The 16,164-nt window shown below is 38.7% G+C and overlaps 1 protein-coding gene across 1 annotated transcript; it reads left to right on the top strand.

Annotated features, from left to right (window-relative positions):
- Positions 1-11,221: 11,221 nt before the first annotated feature.
- LOC147523964 (putative U3 small nucleolar RNA-associated protein 11) lies at positions 11,222-15,822 on the top strand. The gene is made up of 7 exons (XM_086573115.1): positions 11,222-11,232; positions 12,345-12,524; positions 12,603-12,693; positions 14,774-14,859; positions 14,976-15,063; positions 15,178-15,257; positions 15,633-15,822. The coding sequence occupies exons 1-7, from the start codon at positions 11,222-11,224 to the stop codon at positions 15,676-15,678; spliced, it is 582 nt and encodes a 193-aa protein (XP_086429241.1). The 3' UTR covers positions 15,679-15,822.
- Positions 15,823-16,164: the final 342 nt, after the last annotated feature.

Raw genomic sequence — 16,164 nt, forward strand, 5'->3', positions numbered from 1 at the left:
ACATCCAGAAAACAAGGTTAGAACGCACTAATATTGGAAATAAAATTGACACAACTCTATAATGAAGTTCTACCCATTATGGGGTTAACAAGAATGAAATTGCTTCGGGGACATAAGCGCACACTAACTAGAATGAAACTTACCTTATCCCCCCGCGATTACTCGTCATCTTCCTCATTCTCTTCTTCCATAAAGAAGTGAGGTTCCTTTAAATCCCCGCCATGCCATGATAATTTGCCGGGCTTCCCGCCATTTATCATCTATTATTGCTAACCTATTAAGAGCCACTTGGTCCGGACGGTGTAAGGTGCAAACCAGATGAGGTTGTATCCTCCACCCTTGCAAAAGTCATTGCACGGAAAGATCGAATAATACTATTGGTGGGTCGCATTGTAATCGTGAATCCAATCCGCGGAAGCGGTACAAAAAAACAGGAAAGAAACCTAGCATAATACGATAAACTAGAACGGGCATAAGAAGGTACTTATGCCTCATGCTATGGGATCGAAGCTAAACTAGACATCAAGGTTCGGGAAGGTCATGACACATACGCCCCGTGGCTAAAGCAAGGAAGACGCCGCAAGTGGCATCATTCACGTAAGAAAACGCCATTCCCTAATATGTTTAGCATGATCCAAAACATAACAGTTCCTATGTTCATGGACAAAGCTACCAAAGGCGACGTTATATTCCCCTTGGTCCTCAATACGAAAATGCCCGCCCATACGACTCATGAAAAAACTCGTAAGTGTAGACATACATATTATCGTAATCCAATAGCACCATGGGTCTTGTATTTCATGGGCATAGCCAGTCCAAGAACAAATGCTAGCAAGAACCCGTAATTTCCATTGGTTCATTATCAATGTTGATGGAGAACACTTGTTCTCCATCCGGTCTTTCAAAGAAAATGCAGTTATCGTAAAAATAAGATGCTAGAGTCGGAGAATAAAGTGCATCCGGTCTTACCATAAGCGGCTCCAAACCAAATAATGTGATAACCACAAAACCAAGCACCATAAGTAGTGCTTTGGAACAAATCTTCGAAAGACTGTTCCGGTATCAATGTTGGAGATGTCATCTCAAAATTACGCTTTTGATTAGCTGCGAATGATCCGGATACTACGCTAAAAAAACTGGAAATTTTCTCGTCCACGGAAGTCGTGGCGCGAAGTCCGCTTTCGATATAGCGCTGGTCGCAGCCTCGAAGAAATTGAAATTTCGTTTGTTTGAGCTGGTCGCCAGTTTGGCGCCGAAAGGCCTCGACAAAAACTCAGAAAAATATACAGAGCACGAAAAGCGCGCTCCCTCAGAGGGGCGAAGCGCGCCGGAGTTGCGTAAACTCGGAAAATGAGCCAAACGAGGGAATCGCGGGAGTGAAAGGTGAGTGATGGAGTTTAGGTGTAGTGTGAGTTGTGAGGATAGATTGTATCAAGTTTATATAGGTTTAAAGTTGCTAAAATGGATCGGAAGTTGCCAAAACTAATTACGGCAGTTTCCGAAATCCTAAAATTTCCAAACCCCAAAAACGGAAACAACTCATATCCTTGATTCTAATTCAAACCCAAGATCTTTTAGGTTGATTTTATGATAGAATGTACCTATTTAATCTAGATTTCATCCTACAATGATACTCAATCATAGATATGCCTAAACGCCAAATTTTCACCTTGAACTCGCAGAATAAATTCTAACACGGGGTTATAAAATAATGCTTGAATTGATAAAACCACCCCCAAACAAGTGGGAAGGTGGGATCAATATGAAACAACCATGCATAATGAAAATAACCACTTATATTAAAATTTTCATTCAAGTACATTACACTACAAAATTCAAATTACGGAAATAAACTTGCATTAAAATAAATAACAATAATGAAATTACAAATAAAACATAAAACATAAAACTATACTATCCCTAGCTTTAACCGGGTGGGGAGGGAACATGCTCCCGAGATCGCCCCCGAAGCTCTCAAGAGCAAAAGCACCATTCGGCCCGCCCTTCGACGACGACGCCAGCCTGGATGGTGTGTCCTCGAAGGAGAGTCCCCGCGGAGGTGGGAATCGCGGTCGAACTCATCCTCGAACGGGGCGCCGAAGCTTCTAGCTCTCGGGCCATCCGTTCCCACCTCTCGCCCTCTCTCGGGTAACGGAGCTCGAAGTTGTGATGCATCGTTGCTCGCCGAGTCCGGAGGTCTTCACAGATAGTGTTGCTTAACACATGCCTCGATGGATCACAGCCATGCGTTCGCAGATTTGTCCAAAGACCTCTCCAAGGCATCCGCCAAAACAGTCAAGTCCTCCTCATCCCCTGAGGCATCCCGATGTCCCCAGAAACCCCTCCTCGGCATTCTCTCTCCTCCATCCTCTTCTTCTTCTTCTCTATCCTCAGCCAATCTCCAAACCCGCTGGACACACTCCTTATAGATGCGAGGGTTACGGTGGAGAGTGATGTATGTCCGATCACCTGAAGCCGCTTCTCAACTTGAGCATGATCTTTGTTATCAACACGGGGAGGGCAAACAGACCTCCCTACTCCCCTAATCATGCTCAAGAAAACTCTAAGATGCAGAAGTCATACTTCCGCCCCGGAGTATCCATAAGATATGGAGGCAGTTCAGCCGATATCGCCGACCTTCCCCTTCCTCGATCGTTCGACCAATCCACCGGGTCAGAGCCACCGGGTTGGTCCTAAGGGAAGTTTTTGTCGAACACAATGCGATCTTGCATTGTAGTCCCTCCAATAACGTCTCGCATCAATGGTTCTACCCCATTATGCTGGGACTCCCCGCGAGGGTGACATCCAGATGGATTCTAGGCGAATGCCTAGAATTTCAGTAAACAACCCGTCGCCACTTCCTTCCGCCTCTTCGCCACAACAACAAAAATCCTAGTCCCTTCCAACTCCCTCAGATCATAGAACCGCCGGACTAAGTCCTCGTGGTAATAGGTTTTAGTCGAAAGTACCACAAGCTATTCCAGTCTCGACCGATCATCTCATCACCGTAAAACGGGCGAAGTGGTCGGCGGTAAAAGCTTGTTCCGCAAAATTCGGGCGTTGTTGAGCCATTGGAAGTTTGGAATGTAGTGGGGTTTAAATGTGATGTAGTGGTGGGATTTTAATCGACCGGTTGAAGCAAACAGTGGTGGTGGTGGAGTGGTGGGTAACGGCAGCACCAAAATTTTGAATTTCGGTGGTTTTAGTGATGTAAATCGGTGGGAGTGGTGGTCGGTGGTGTTTGGAGTCGATTTGGGTTGGGATTTGATTGGGCTGGGTTAATTTTCGTTTTTTTTTATTTTGATTTTGTTTTTTTAGGTTTTGGAGCTTGGCGTTAATGGCGGAATGGAGAAGAAGATCGCGAGTGCTACTAAAGGGTAAAGGCTGGTCGCTACTGTCGGGCTGGTTGGGCCCAAGCCCAAAATCGAAATTTGTGATTTTTTTTCGATTTTTTTTAAACTTCAAATCAAAATTGCCGCTTCGCTATCGGGTCCGATTTTTTTGAATGAGATATGGAAATGATCAGGAGAAAATTTCCAATCCAATGATCCATAAAACACTCTATTCCGACCGTGGATGACATATAAGATAATGGAAAACGCCTCGAAGTGCGTGCATGACGACGTTATGCTTAACAATTGAACTCTAAATTCATGGATTATGTCAACCCGAATCGTAATATAATAAAACGCCTAAGCAACTCTAATGGGACATAAATATTTAGTAACGGAAAACATTTAACACCCCACCCCCAAACAAATTTTTACAACGGTTAAGAAAATTTGTTTTAGCAATGGTATTTTTAAAGTCGATTCCCCGAGACTTCCTAGGTTACTATGCTTATTCTTTAATATATATATATATATATTTATTTTTTATTTTTAATTTTAAAAAGAAAACAATAAACAAGAAGGACATAATTCACCCCATAGAGAAACATGACTAAAAAAATCCGAGAAAACATGCAAGAGTGGAAAACGGAATTATGTTTAAACGTGGACTTAGGTTCCGTACTTACAGCCACACACTCCATAGAGAGGGCCCGGTTACCTTAATGGTGCACTCTCCAATATATATGGAAATGAAAGGAAATGCACCAAACACAAAAGTTGAGTCGTTTATAGTCGATACTCAGACTTTATCTAGACGTATGTATGAACATGCAGCTTTATCATATATCAACAACCAAAATAATTGTGGATCATTCCATAAATAAATATCACAGAAAACATATCCAAACACAATCAAGCACCAAGATTTCCTATGACTCAACCTAGTGAAATGAAAGTTAAGTCGGATAACCCTATTATGTAACCTATCATGCACCTTATTTTTATTTTTGAATGAGTGGGTGTTCTAGTAAATAAGGGTGGAAAAGTGAATGGTTGTGGAGAATATGGTGGATATGGATAAGTTGTAGAAAGATGTACCGTAAAACAATGAGGATGTGGTTTTAGCACAAAACTCATTCATTGTGTGTGTAGGGACTGTCTCAATTCTCAAAAATGAAGGTGTCAAGTGGTTTGTCCTTCCTCAGAAGATTTGTTTACTAGGTGGATTTAAAAAATTATGGAGCACGCGGGAGAAACAAAAGGATCGAAAGTGCAAACTCGAGATTCCTTTGAAAGGGTGGAAGGAGGGGAATCGAGGTGGATGTTGTGTAACGTAGTTCTTGATAGGGTGATTCATCACCTTCTCGAAGAAACTCATCGAATTGCTCATCTAGATTGGTCATATCCTCGTTACTATGATAGTCCTCTACATCTTTGAGAAAGTCATCTATCTCATCCTCATCCGTAATATGTATATCGACTAGTGTAGGGATGGAAATGTTGGAGTCTGAACTTCCAAAGGAAAGAAATTTGGGCATATGATTATCAGGGAACGTGTTGTTGAAATAATCTCGAGCAACGCTCTCGATCATGCTAACCTCTCCATCCATAGACTAATCGGGTAATGCGGTTCTTTGTTTTAAAACATTGACTTCAACGTAAAGATGGCAAAAAGACATGGACATTGAACCATCACGACAATTAATGAGCACATTGGCGGTTTTAAAAGGAAAACGCCCTAAGATGATCGATGGAGTCATTCGACTTTCGGTCGAGGATGACAAAATCGGCCGGATAGTAAAAATCCTGAATTTTTACCGTAATATTTTCGACGCACACACCCTTAGGATACTTAATAGACCCGATCGCCTAATTGCAACGCCATTCTAGTGGGTTGCATCTCGCCTAGACCTATTTGTCTATACAAATAAAACGGGAGTAAGTTTACACTAGCCCCCAAGTCTAATAACGCCGGTCGTCAGATAGGAATCTCCTAAGGTGCATTGTACTGAAGAGGATCTAATTGTGGTCCTTGTACTTAACAATTCCATTATGTTCAGATAGAGTTGGGAATTGTTATGTTAAAAAGGCGTTTTTTGGTATATTGGTCTTACGCCTAGTAGTACACAATTCCTTAAGAAACTTAGCATGGTGTGGTAGCTTTTTCATAGCTTCGAGGAAGGGAAGGTTTATAGTTAGGTTCTTAAAAACATCCCTAATCTCCTCGTAATTTGTATCCCTAGTTAACACGGCTAATTTTTGTGGAAACGGTGGTTTCTGTCTATATTTAGCAATGGTATTACCTGGGTGTTTAACCGTGGCTTCCTGTTTCTTAGGTTTTGTTGTAAATGGTACCTCTACAGTGGTAGGCTCTTCAGTTTCTATTTCGGTATCTAGTAATATAGCAGGTGTAGGGGCTACTGGTGTGGTAACTATAGGCATAGTTACTTTGTTATCAACCACTCTGCCAGAACGGAGAGTGGTGATGGCCTTTAGCTCACCTACATTTTCATATTCACTACTAGTATTATCGGTTACCTCAAAGGCTGTATTTGTTGTTTTAGGATTAGGTATTTCGTTACTTGGAAACACACCTTTGGGTTGGGCTTTATCTTGAGCCAACCGCTTTTGGTTAAATTATTAACGGATTGTAGAAGCCGTTGGTTAGATTGAGCCATGGTTTGGAAAAGTTTTTGGCTCACTTGTATGAAGGTGTCAAGACGATCCGGTTGTGTGGGTGTAGTAGTCACGGTGGTGTGGATGGAACTATTTCAAGTGAATTATTTATGGGTGGATTTGGGTTATTATTTACGGAACGATACCTCTACTAGCATTATAATTATTATAACTACTTTGACCTTGTGCTTGACCTTGTCGAGGTTGCACTTGGTTGTTATAATTATTAAAATTCCCCGACCTCTGCCCCTTGTCGTAGTGGGGGCTTGGTTAAAGCCGTCGCGTAGGCCTAACATATTGGTTATTGTACCCTTGAGGTGTGACGTTTTGGTTATTTCTCCAACCGAAGTTGGGATTTTGTCTCCAAGGGCGTTTTAGGTTCACTATTAATGGAACAAGCCCGTTCATAGGCTATAGGACGATGGGAGTCGGGATGCTCGGGGCTCCAAATGTAAAACTACATGGATTTGAATTTACATTCATGACGGGATTGACTTTTGTTATACTGAAATGGCCTCTACCTTTTTTTGTGAGGGATTCAATTAGAGTTTTAAGCTCGGGATCCGATTTAACCTCAAACATCTTGGTAGCCTTTAACTGTTGAAAGAAGAACTAGCTGAGTGGGAGTAATCGTCACTACCCCCGGTTGTTATTTTGCTTAGTTTGGTCCTCTAAAATTTATAAGCCTCCAAGCTCCTTTTGCTTAAGAAACTACCCCATTCATTATGTCAAGGACTTCTTTATGGTGGTGTAGAAGTCCTTTGAAAAAAGCACGAACTAACGTGTCTTTCGCTAAGTTATGATGTGGACACTCTATAAGGAGATCGGTGAAACGATTCCAAGCCTTCATCATGGGTAGTTGCATCGTAGTCTAGTTGCCTTTTTCGTAAATCTCTTATTAGACTTTAAGTAGAGAGTACTTACACTTGAGAACATAGCATGCGGAAGGACTATCGTAGATTTGACGATTCTACGATATTCGGAATCAAGCTTTCATCAAGGCTTCTCAACCCCCTCTAATGGAGGTTTAGCCGAGAATCATTATGCAATCATTTCCGATTACATTTAAACTAAACATGATATAAAGAATTGAAATTTACTTAATTAAACAATAATGAAATCTAATTTAATGACTCAAATGAAATAAAGACAGGAATTGGAATTAGATCTAGGAATGGAAATGACAAAATCGAAATTGATAAAAATACTACTTTATTGATCTAATCAAAATGAAGAACAAGATTCAAAGGTTTAATCTAATATAATAATTGAAATGGAACTAAACTTAATTAATCTACATGAAAAACTAGATCTAGAATTCATTAATGGAGGCTACTAATCTAATTTATTTCTAGGTCTAACTATCTACCATTAACAAAGAGCTAAGCTTTTGTTTTTATACATTCAGATCCAAAATTGTGCATGGGCTTGGAGCCATGTTTTGGGGCGAGAATCGTGCCCAAAACCCAATTCTTCAAATTCAACAAGGCCTCTTCAGCTGCAGTTGGCTTCAATAGACTTTCCGTCCACTTTTGCTCCTCTGATTGGATCAAGGCTTAGACCATTGGAAAGCTCTTTCCGAGCCGGTCGTTTTGACATAAGGTAGGCCCCATTCCGAGGTCTGAGTCCAAAGATATGTCCTTCGGAAGTTCTGCTAACTTTGTGTGCTTTTTCGGCCCGCGTCGAATTTTCAGCTTTTGACCGGGCTTTTAGAAAGGCTTTGTCTTCTCGAAACTTGGCCTTTAATCATGGAACTCCTTAGTAACCGACCTTTGCTCCTTTATCTCGCTAAAGTGGCACATTTATGCACATAATGGACTTTGAAGCCTGAAATGCATAAAAACACGTAATCAGTGTTAACTCTTAATTATTACTCACATAATTGGTCTAAAAGTATGACTGTTAAAGGGTTAAAACTACAGTTTTGGGCTCTTATCACCTTTACTGTTGTAGAAGAACTAGCGTTGCAGGAGATATCGTCACTACCCCCGTTATTATTACGCAATTTTTAGTCTGATCTTCTAAAATTTTTTAAGCCTATGAGGCTCCTTTACTTAAGAAACTACCCCCATTCATTATGTCAAGGACTTATTTATGGTGGTGTAGAAGTCCCTTGAAAAAGGCACGAACTAATGTGTCTTTCGCGAGGTTATGATGTGGACACTCTATAAGTAGATCGGTGAAACGATTCCAAGCCTCTGAAAATGATTCATGAGGATTCTGTCAAAAGAAATGAATCTTGGAAAACATTTCATCGGTCTTCAGTGGTGGGTAAAAATGTTCCATGAATAGTTGAATAAGTTTAGCCCACGAATCCACAGAATTAGGCACTTGGGCAGTTAACCAAGAAGCCGCCTTATCGGCTAAGGTGAAGGGAAATACCCTTAGTTTAATTTGTTCAGCACCTACTGTAGGATGGTGGAATGTAGTAAGGACTTGGTCAATCCTACGCATGTGCTGATAGGGCTTTTCATGGTCTAACCCATGAAAAACGGGTAACAAATTAAATATATTTGGGGGGATTTGGAAATCCCCCACTGGGTCTGATAGAATGATGCAAGATTTAGGGCTATCGTTCAAGGCTTTGTAAAAGTCAGAGAGAGGGGACTATCTTTCTTTAGCCATTACTTCAGGTGGTGTGTGTGGTATGCTAGCTAGAGGTGTAGTGAGTTGTATACTAGAAAGTTTTGTTTGTTGCCGTTGTCGGTTAATTACGTTAGGTGTTTTTCTTCGGCCCGACCTTAATCTCATGCAAGGCTAAGACCAATATTAATGAAACATAACAACACTCCAAACAATCTTGATATGCTAGTATGAACCTCTAACAGAAGATGCGAGGTGTGGAAGAAAAGAGTACCTGAAAGCCTCCTTGCTTTGCTTATGAATAGCGTATTGTTTACACGTGCTCAGTGTATATAACAAGTTAGAACACTGAAAGCTTTGAAGAAATGGAAGTTCGAAATAAACCTGTGGAAATTGGGCAGTTTCAGCAGAGGGCGCGGGTGCGCTCAGAATATGCCTAGGCAGGGCGCAGGTCGCGCTTAGGCAAAAGGTAGGATTCCAGCGCAGGTGGCGCCCAAGTTGGCCTTGGTAGGGTGCAGGTGGTGCTCAGCCAAAGGGTGGGATTCCAGGCGTGTGGGCGTAGGGCCTCCACTTTGGCTTGCCCAGGGCACATGTGCGCTCCGAGTAATTTTTCGTGGAAACTTGCAAAGCTAAAACAGACAACCACAGTGAGAATCCAAACAAGGGTGCCTGGGTTATAGGACTTTGAAAAACTATCAAGTCGACAAAAAACAATACTAAAGAGTACTAAGATGGCAGCGGCACCATTTGATATACGTAAAATTGAATAATTTATCTACGAAATGAATGATGAAACTCAAAACACAAATGAAACTAAACTTAATTAAACGCAAATAATTTATCAAAACGTTGCTATCAAAGATTTCTATACTCTCAATTCTATCAAAATAGAGTGGAGTAAAATGTTCGTTCCACTCTTAGTTCTTTAGCATTCAAGTTTCCTAGATTGACTAATCTATTCAAGGTCTAATGAGAGCAATGGTGGGTTACGATGTGAATTAAAACTCGTAATATAAAGATTATAACTTTATTAGTTTTAACTAAACAATAATTGAATTCTAAATTAATAACTAAGAATTGAATAACAACAACTGAAATTAGATCTAACAATTTTAAATGACAAAATCGAAATGAACAAGAAATAACTATTTTATTTATCTAATCAATGAAGAACTATGATTCAAAGAATTAATCTAAAACAATGTATGAAACTAATTAATTTAACTAATTGAATTCAAAAACTAGATCTACAAGCTATTTTAATGGCTACTTTTTATTATAGATTCTCTAACTATATCTTTCTTAAGAGCTAAGTCTTGTTTTATGTAAAGGAGGAGACCAGATCCACAATTTCGTGCATGGGATGAGGAGCCATGTTTTGGGCCGGAAAATCGAGCCCAAAGCCCAAAGCCCAATTTCTTTAGTCCACAGAGCCCGTTTCAGCTGGCTTTGACTTCAGTAGACTGTTCGTCCACTTTTGCTCCTCTGATTGGGTCAAGGCTTGGACCATTGGAAAGATCTTTCTGAGCCGGTCGTTTTGACGTAAGGTAGGCCCAAATCCGAGGCCTGAGTCCAAAGATATGGTCTTCGGAAGTTATGCTGACTTGTACACTGTTTCTGCCCGTGTTGACTTTTCAGCTTTTGACTGGGCTTCATAAAGACTTTGTCTCCTTGAATCTTGGCCTTTATCACAGAACTTTTTAGCAACCAACCCTTTGCTTTTTTATATCGCCAAAGTCGCGCATTTCTGCACATAATTGAGTTCCATGCCTGAAAGACATAAAAGCACGTAATTAGCATTAACTCTTATTTATTACTCGTATAATTGGTCTAAAAGTAGTATTATTAAGGGGTTAAAACTACAGTTTTGGGCTCTTATCAGTGAGAAAGCTAGAAATCCAGTATTCATCCCAAAAATAATATATTTGGATCCCTCACATTTGGAGTTGCCTTTCAAACTATATATCAAGGCAACAATTCCCCATTCGACTAGCTTATGCCATGACAATTAGTAAATCTAATGGGCATTCAATGAGACATTGATTTGAGAACACCAAATTTTAGTCATAGACAATTCTATGTGGCCATGTGAAGATGTGTTTCTTCAAAAACAATATATGCAAAAATTGTACCACAAATATCGTATACCCAGGACATTAATACTAATGAGAAAAGGTGAGTGAGAAATTAAGCATGGTGATTTATAGTTATAGTTATAGTTATGATTAATAAAATTGAGAGCAGTCTTATTAATTTTGTGTAATATTTCTTTGATCTTGAGGTGGCATTACAATAAATGTTTACTGTAGCATAAACAAAACATCCATGGATAATGTGTTGGATTCATATGTCTATCCCTTTATTTCAAAGGTCTATCTTTCAAAACCTGAGTATATTTCTTGATAGTTGTTGAACTCCATTTTCTCTTCAATATATTTGCCTACAATAGCGTTTGGGCTACTGGGTTTATGCTCTTAATTCAAGGCTTTCTCCCCTTATTTGTTTCTCACTCTGATATGCCTTGATTTAATTAAGATGTTGTAAGCGATAAGTGCAACGAGTTGGTTTGTGAGAAATGAAATAAATAGAATTACCATAAACCCACTTGAGTCATTGAGTGTTTCGATGACATGGCTATGAAGTATAGAATTGCTGGAAATGAGTAGTGCATTTTACATATCCCTATCTTTATAAGCTTATAACATCAATTCACTGCTGCCATGAAGATTGTCTCTTGGGGTGTTGTTTAAATACAATATGTCTTGAGTGCCATCTGGCACAGGCATTAACTAGTATAGAATAATATAGATAACAGCCGTGGGTTTGTGACAAGAGGCTCAAGTTCTCTGTCTCATTAGTTATAGTCAGTGAACAAGCTTGGTTTGACTGAAGGCTAGCTTAGTTTTGAAATTTCAGTATCTCCTTTATATGAGCATTTGTGGAGGTTTTCTGTTAAGTGCCACATTGGTTTGTTATGACAATGTTTCTCTTTAGCTTCTTTAATTCTCTGTTTTGTTTATACTTGATTGTTATGCAAAATGATATCACTGATCTGTTTTTATGTTTGTTTTGTTTTGTATTTGGGTCCCCATTTTGATCGTCTCTTTCCTTATTACAATACAGTAGTACTACTACTAAGTACTAACAAACACAAACACCCATAATCTGCAAGTAGGAATTTGGTGGTCCAGTTTAGTTATAACTTATCTATTAAAGGTGCATAGGTTGAGTTGGTAAAAATAGTTTCATATGCATTGCTAACTTGAGTGTATATTAGGTTTATTAATGTTTTGAATAAATTTACTTATGTGATTTTTTTTCACTCGAACCAGATCGGTCGATGGGTCACCAATAGTAGATTGATGAAGAAACTTCAGGTGAATGCTGCTCAAATCGGCATCACTACACCATAACAACTTTTTTGTGACAGGGGGTTTTATCATTTTGTGACGCCAAATAGGCATCAAAAAATTTGTGACACCATTATGGCATTACTCTGTGGGTTTTGCCGTCACAATTAATCCAATAATTAGGTGGCGTCAAAGAATTTAATTTCACTAAGATACCAACACACGTGTTGGGCATGTGCGACAGGATGAGGCGTCAACACGAAACTGTGTCCAAAGACTTCGATTTCTTCTCGACCTCAAATTAAGAACACCAAATGAGAAACCCTTCTTCTCCACCTTTCTCGATCTATTCGAATTCCACCTATTCATGTTTTTCCCAAAATTACACCTACCGTGGATAAAGTGGTCTCAAAACTACTCGATCGAAAAACAAAAAAATAAAACTGAAAATAGGGCAAAAAAACATAGCGCTAAATCTCCCTCTTTTCAATCGTCACTGGGGTTTCTTCTCTACGTCTCTCCAATATCACTCTTTCAATTTATTGTATTCAAAAGCCCAATTATACAAAGAACGAGCTCAACCGTAAGTTTTCTCTCCAATATCACTATTTCAATTCATTGTATTCAAAAGTTTTGATATTTACTTGAAATTTCATTGCAGAGAAGCAAGGAGGAAGTTTGGATTCCTCGAAAAGCACAAAGATTATGTCGAACGTGCAAAAGCCTTTCACAAAAAAGAGGACACTTTACGGGTATAACTGTATATACTTTTTTCTATACAATAATGACATGGATGAAATTTGGTCATATATAATAATGTTTGCAATATAATTGGACATTGTAGTTTTTAGAACATGGTGCATGTTGGAAACAACAAGATTAAGTTTGATAGGGAACCTCACAGAAAAGGGCTTGGGCAATGTGTACTGTGGTTATAGTAGATCCTTGTAGCCTAGATATTGTGCGGACTGTCTTTCATGGGAGTTTATTTATAGGAGAATTGAAGTTTATGGCTGCAATTCCATCTGGCAAGTACATCATCTGTGGTATTGGTTGATGTTCTTGATAAAATGCATGCAATATTACTGGATGAGTCTGACCAATATGGGGATGGTGTAACCAAATTGCATAAAAGTTCTCTGCATAACATGATGCTCATTCTGAACAAAGGTTCAATGGATGGGATTCCGTTGTATCAATATCATCCCAGGGAAGGCTCTTAGTGCTTCTATATGGGACTCATTATATATTTCTATTAGTAGATAGTGGCATTGCTATTGGCGTGATATCTATATTAGATGGTCCCCTTTGTGGTGATGGTATTCTTTCAGTCTCATGTTGTAGGGGGTATGTTTCTTGTTTGGGACAAATATTATGAGGCATTATATACAGACTAGCAACCTAAAGGATTTGTAGAAATCTTTTTGTTGTTTGGAATAGTAGGGGTGCTGGACTAGTGTATAAAGTTGTAGGTTCAGATGACACATTCAAGTTTGAGCTGCCGTGTGAGATCCCTGTTGTCCCTGCTGTTTGTAATCCTCTTAATGCAAGCATTTCTATTATTTTTCGTCAAATGAACAAATTTATTCTTCGTATAGAATTTTTATGCCCATGGAAAGTTGGACCAACAATAGAATGGAAAATGCTTGGGGAAGGTGGTTTTCTTGGTGACTAGATTGATAGCTCTAGTTATGTTTCTATTACTGAGTAGTCAAAGTGCAATTCTTTCATAGCACCAACTGATGTGGAGGCTCAAATCATAAGTTTGGTGAACTTACTATATAATTGGAAACTATATAAAGGTATTTTGGTTTCCTTGTAAGTGCATATATACCATAAAGTTCATCTATTAATTTGATTCCCTATCTGCCTATCTAATGTTGATAATTTATTTTCATGATTTTCTCTATCTTGATTACTCAGACATTATGACAGATCTGCAGGTAATTGTTTTTATTCTGCATGAAATAGCCTTGAGAACTCAGCCATGCGAAAAAGTTTCCTCTGGAGCTCTGCAGCGGCCTTCATGGAATTTGTGCATTTCCAATGGTGTCTGTGAATGGACTCATCAACATACACGGTTGGTAGTTGGTGATGCAATTGGACATATTCAGTGTTACGATTCAGGTATATGACTTGCAAAGGTATTCCAGACAGGAAATGTAGTACAAATATATTTTTGTTAAGAATATGTAGCGTGTGATGGATCTTCATTAGAGTTGACGAGACCTTGCTCTTATATATTGATAGGTATATGCTTGAAGATTTTATGATAACCATGATTCCTTTCCGAACTATATATATGAACATTGATTTGATATCATATCTAGATCAAACTTTAATTGAAATGGGAGTAATTCATGTTTTACCAAAACAATCACTAAATTGGTCAACCTCAACTATATCTCTTTTAGGCAAGTGCACAATTCACACGAAGACCCTGAACTTTCCTCTTCATTATATGAGTGCTTGGTCCTGGCAACTGTGAGGCGGGAAGGAAATTATCCATTCTCTGGCTTATTCCTTATTGGCACCATAACTAGGAATATGCTTAGCCTAATAATGGCCTCACTTTGCTGGGACACCAGATTGAGTTGCTATCATGAATAAGTCCTGACAAGATTGAGTTTCACTTATGACTTATTTCTTCCAAAGTAAAATTTGGAGACATGAGGAGTTTGAAATGTAATATGAAAACAATTTTGTCTAACACGTTAATTATTAAACGTTGTTAATAATAAATTTGGTTTTTGGTTGGTTGTGCAGAAACTTAAGAAGGCATCGTTTAGAAACCCGAATGAGTTTTACTTTGGTTTTTGGTTGGTTGTGTAGAAACTCAAGGAGAAGGCATCATTTAGAAACCTGGATGAGTTTTACTATAAGATGATTAAGTCCAAAACTGTGGGTGGAGTACACAAATAAGAGTAATATACTTGTCTCTTGTTTTTAAGTTTCAAGTTCTTAAGATATATGCATTTCCTTGTTTCTCCTCGACTCCTCATTTACACTAGCTTTTTGTGTTTTTATTACTGACGCCAAAACAATACACTCATGAAGAACTTGTGCTGATGAAAACCCAAAATAGTGGTTATGTCTTTGAAAAAATACAGAGTGAAAAGAAGGTAACTGAGATTACTATTAACTAAGGAGTTGGTGTCTTACATAGTTTGTTTAGTGTTATTATATAGTAGTGTTTGTTATTGATTGCTTTAATTCCTTTCCTTTTCCTTTTGCAGAAAATTGAAAAACTGAATTCCATGCTGCATTCCCTAGACAATCAGCTCACAAATAAACACATTTACTATGCAGAAGATAGGTTTGTGTTTCCTGCTCTTCGCAGCTCAACCCAGATATTTTTTCTATAGAAAATGGAATATGTACCCCTTAGCATTAGTGTTATGTTAGGGACTGATGATATGAGGTTAGATGGTCCTTCTAGGCTGTAATATACAAAAGGGAGTTCAACTTCCTAAGTGCCACTAAAATAGAGGGATTTCATGATATGCACATATTCAGTGTAAAGTATTTTGAACTAGGGGTTTTTTTTTCCCCCAGCATTAAGCAATCGGGAGGTCAGGTATATTCTTATGTTGGTTTCATACTAAGTCTGTTTTCTACATTTCTGTACTGGTCCTAATTGATCATATAATTACTATTCATATTCATTGTTCTTTCTTCTCTCTTGACCCAGATTACCCGTCTTACAAATCCAAGGATTTTCGATGCAAATAAGGTAAAACGGCTGGTCTTTGCCCACTTATGCGAAAAGCTTGATATTTTGATGCAGTCTCACTCTTCAACCGTAAAGGATCGAAGCTTCGATTTGTAAAGCTTCTTCTGCAATTCAAGTTTGTTACGAGGAATTCAAGTTTGTTACAAGGCAATATGTATAGAGTCAATTCTTCAATGTAGATTCGGCAGTGAGCCTGCATTAAGCTTGGCTGAGAGAAGTTCAAAAGAAGGCTATGAAGACAAACTATGGTGGGTTGGTTTTTCTTGTCGTTTTATAAGTCATTGTCCACTGGTTCCTTGTAAGTGTTAGAATTGGTTCTTTGTAAGTGTAGGCGTGTTAATACAATTGTTGAATGAAATTTACTATGTAGGACTACACATGTAGCAGGGTTACAATTATATTGTTTGTTGAGAATACAATGTTATATATATTAAATATTTTTAATACAAGATTTCTTCTTTTATTTGTGTGGTAATCAGATGTGGATGGA

This window comes from Coptis chinensis, chromosome 1 (assembly GCF_015680905.1).
Source record: "Coptis chinensis isolate HL-2020 chromosome 1, ASM1568090v1, whole genome shotgun sequence".
NCBI lineage: Eukaryota > Viridiplantae > Streptophyta > Magnoliopsida > Ranunculales > Ranunculaceae > Coptis > Coptis chinensis.

Coding starts and splice junctions, on each gene's coding strand:
- LOC147523964 (XM_086573115.1), top strand. Junction 12,525..12,602: donor TACAAAGAACGAGCTCAACC/GTAAGTTTTCTC, acceptor ATTTCATTGCAG/AGAAGCAAGGAGGAAGTTTG. Junction 15,064..15,177: donor AAATACAGAGTGAAAAGAAG/GTAACTGAGATT, acceptor TTCCTTTTGCAG/AAAATTGAAAAACTGAATTC.